At 34.3% G+C, this 3,347-nt stretch overlaps 1 protein-coding gene across 1 annotated transcript in view; it reads right to left on the bottom strand.

Annotated features, from left to right (window-relative positions):
* LOC109835873 (flavonoid 3'-monooxygenase-like) overlaps positions 1 to 3,347 on the bottom strand; it is a 4,582-nt gene that overhangs the window by 541 nt on the left and 694 nt on the right. Inside the window, exons 2-3 of the mRNA XM_020403856.1 lie at positions 663 to 1,217; positions 1 to 260 (exon numbers count right to left, since the gene is read on the bottom strand). The exon at positions 1 to 260 is cut by the window's left edge and continues 541 nt beyond it. Of these exons, the coding sequence (XP_020259445.1) occupies positions 1 to 260; positions 663 to 1,217 (815 nt within the window). The remainder of the gene's footprint in view (positions 261 to 662; positions 1,218 to 3,347) is intronic.

Raw genomic sequence — 3,347 nt, 5'->3', positions numbered from 1 at the left:
TAGCCGTTGACCTTGCAGGTCTCGGAGGCCATGTGAGGGAGGGAGAGGGGAGTTGAAGGGTGGAGACGGAAGGTTTCTTTGACGATGGCCTCAAGGAAGGGAAGATTGGGAAGGTCAGCCTCGCTAACAAGGCGGTCTCGGCCCACTACGAAATCCAATTCAATTTGGGCTCTCTTGAGGATTTCTGGACGGCGAATCATTTCGGATAAGGCCCATTCGATAGTGCTTGAGGACGTGTCTGTTCCCGCTGCGAACAAGTTCTGTACTAGGCATAAATTTGGAAATACAGAAAATGAATCGTCATAAAGGTTAGAGGAAAACATACATACTGAAATTTTGATATGGAATAATTTTTTTTTTAATTTTTAAGAATATTATTTGATATATGTGACCCTATGTGATGCTCGCTCGTCCTAGCTATATGTATTTTATCTAAAATTAAAAACTTCAATTTTGTAAAGGTGCATGGTCGAGAGGTTTGACATGTTTCACATGGTACATCAATGAAAAAAAAACAAAAGAAAATCAAAATTGTTTGTTTAACCCCATCATCACTATTTATGAACATTTTGGACAAACAACTCAAAATTAATGGTAGCATTTGAGAGAGAATTTAATCACTAATTAGTCAAAAGAGGAATAAATATTGTGAGCTAACTCACCAACAACAGAGCCTTGATGTCAGTGTTCGTAAGCTTGCCACCATCACCATCCACATCCTCCTTCAACCTCATCATCACACTGAGCAGATCAGCTCCTGTGTCCGCCATTGCTTGATGCTCTGCGATAACCTTATCGAGAAACATATCAAACCTCCGATGCAGCTTCTTCATCTTTGCAACGACCCCTTGCACATCAAACCATTTCAATGCAGGCACAAAGTCACCCACATTGGACACTCCTGTCTTCATAATGTCCATAACCAACTCTTTGAACTCTGCGGCTTCTTTGCTCGCCTCCTCCTCCTCGTCTTCTATGAACACCCTGCGACCAAGCATGGCCTTGGAGAGAGCATTTGTAGCGCAGGCCATCAGGGCTTGCCCCATATTCACGGGGCTATGGTTCTGTGCACGGGCGTGCAGTGCACGTGCTAGGATGGAGACTTCGGCCTCACGAACTGGGCGGAGGTTGTCAAGAGCTTTCGGGGAGAAGAGGTGGAGTGCACAGAGCTTCCGGAGCATCCGCCACCGTGGGCCATAGGGTGCGAAGACCAGATCCTGCATCAACAGTCGCTTTTTGTTACATTCTAAAAAACTTCCAGTTAATTATGACCGTGCACAGCCTTACATGATGACACTAATGGGTTGTGCTAATAAACCCGTACGCTATTTTTATTGAAGGCTGTTGACGAGGCGTCATTTGGAGTAAACATGCACTGTATGTAGTATCCGGGTGCATTATCTTTTTTCTTTTTTGAAAAGTCTGGGTGTACTACTTTTGTATGGCAAGAGAGGCCGGAATAGAAGTTTGTTTACCTTTAATACTACTTTGGATTATTTTTAAGTGACTTATTTAGTGCTCAACCCTTTTAATCTTTGGAAGACTCTAGTATCATACTTTTATTTACTTTATATGTTTTGTTTTTCTTTGTTGCTTTTAAAGCTTTGGACTTAATTCTTATGAACTAGGCATCAGGACTTATTATTTATTTTTATTTTAATCTAAGGAGGCTTACCTCGCTATTTGCTTTGATATTAGTCCTCCAAATATTGTATATTTTGAAACTAGTCCCCAAATCATTTTAACTTTTAAAATTAGTCCTCATATATTTAATTATTTTGAAATTGGTCTCCCAAATTGATTTTCATATATCGAAATTAGTCCCCTACTATGTTAAATGTTTGAAATTAATTCCTCAAATCTTTCAATATGGTGCTAACTAGAGGGATCTATTTCAAATCGTTTAACATATTTGGGAGATTAATTTCAAAGGTATGGATATTTAGGGGACAAATTCATAAGACTTAAAGATTTGGGGCCTAATTAAAAATTATTAAGATTTAGGGGATTAATTTCAAAATATGAGATGGATTAAAATTACTAATTCTTGAAATGACTTTCTATTCGATATTAGTCACTCGCAAATTTATAGTATTGGACCACCCCCTCCCCCCTCCGCAATATGAAAGATTTGGGCGAACTAGGTATCGAAACGGTTTTTTTTTAAGATACGCGCCCACCAACTCCCGCTCAAGCCCCTCCTCCGCCGCCCCCCCCCCCCAAAAAAAAACACGATATTTTGCAAATAATCCCCCACATCTTCATATTTTTAAAATCAGTCCCCAAGATTTAAGTCTTATGAACGACATTTTCTGACTTAAGTTAAATGTGTTTTTCTGATAATTGTTACTTAAGGGAGGGTTATCAAAAATGTTGAAAGTTATGAAAGGTTATCTGGTAATCATCCAAAGCTATGGGGTTTCTGATATTTATGCTTTTCTTTATTACAATGTTTCTTTGGTTGGTGTAAAAATATCTAATCTATACTACTTATAAAAGAGAATACCCATGTCAAAACTTTTGATTTCCTTTTTTGCCCTCTCAATTTCTCATAACTCAAAATTATACCATTAATTATAAAACTAATTAATGTTCCATAACCTCTCATTAACTATGCACCTTTTCATTTTCTCAAATTATTTGGTCATTCGCTAGAATATATTAATAATTTATAATGATAACAAAATTTATGAATATATGATAATTTATTGTAAAGAATTATTAATTATATAAAATATTAAAAGTCATTCATTTATATATACAAAAAATCTCTTCCTTACGTGTTGTTTGTATAGAAGTAGTGAGCTCAATTTGTCTGGTTTATATCCTAAAATTTGAATATTATATATAATATATATATATTATATATATATATATATATATATATATTATATATATATATATATATATATATATATATATATTTTTATTATTTTTAATATTATTTATTATTTATATTATATTATATAGAATATGGATTATTGTACTGTTCTCTATATTGATTTCCTTATATTATGGATTCATATTCTTTTTCTTTTTTTTTTTCTATACATTTCTATCACCTTGGAGTGGTTAGCTCTCATTCTTTCAATGTTTTGTTGTTTATTATCTAAGATGTTCCACAGTCACTACCTAATTATTATATTGCCTTTGGTACCTAAGTTTTATACCCATTCTCTCTCTCTTCTTCTCTTTCTATCTCTCTCTCTCTTCTTCTCGTTTCTCTATATATATATATATATATATATATATATATTATATATAAGTATATATATAAATATATATATATATATATCAAAACTTTTCAACTTAAGGCTAATCAAAAAGTTGTCCTATGATCTCTCTCT

The sequence above is a fragment of the Asparagus officinalis genome, chromosome 4 (genome assembly GCF_001876935.1).
Source record: "Asparagus officinalis chromosome 4, Aspof.V1, whole genome shotgun sequence".
In the NCBI taxonomy this organism is placed as follows: domain Eukaryota; kingdom Viridiplantae; phylum Streptophyta; class Magnoliopsida; order Asparagales; family Asparagaceae; genus Asparagus; species Asparagus officinalis.
This window is presented reverse-complemented; position numbering and strand designations above follow the sequence as displayed.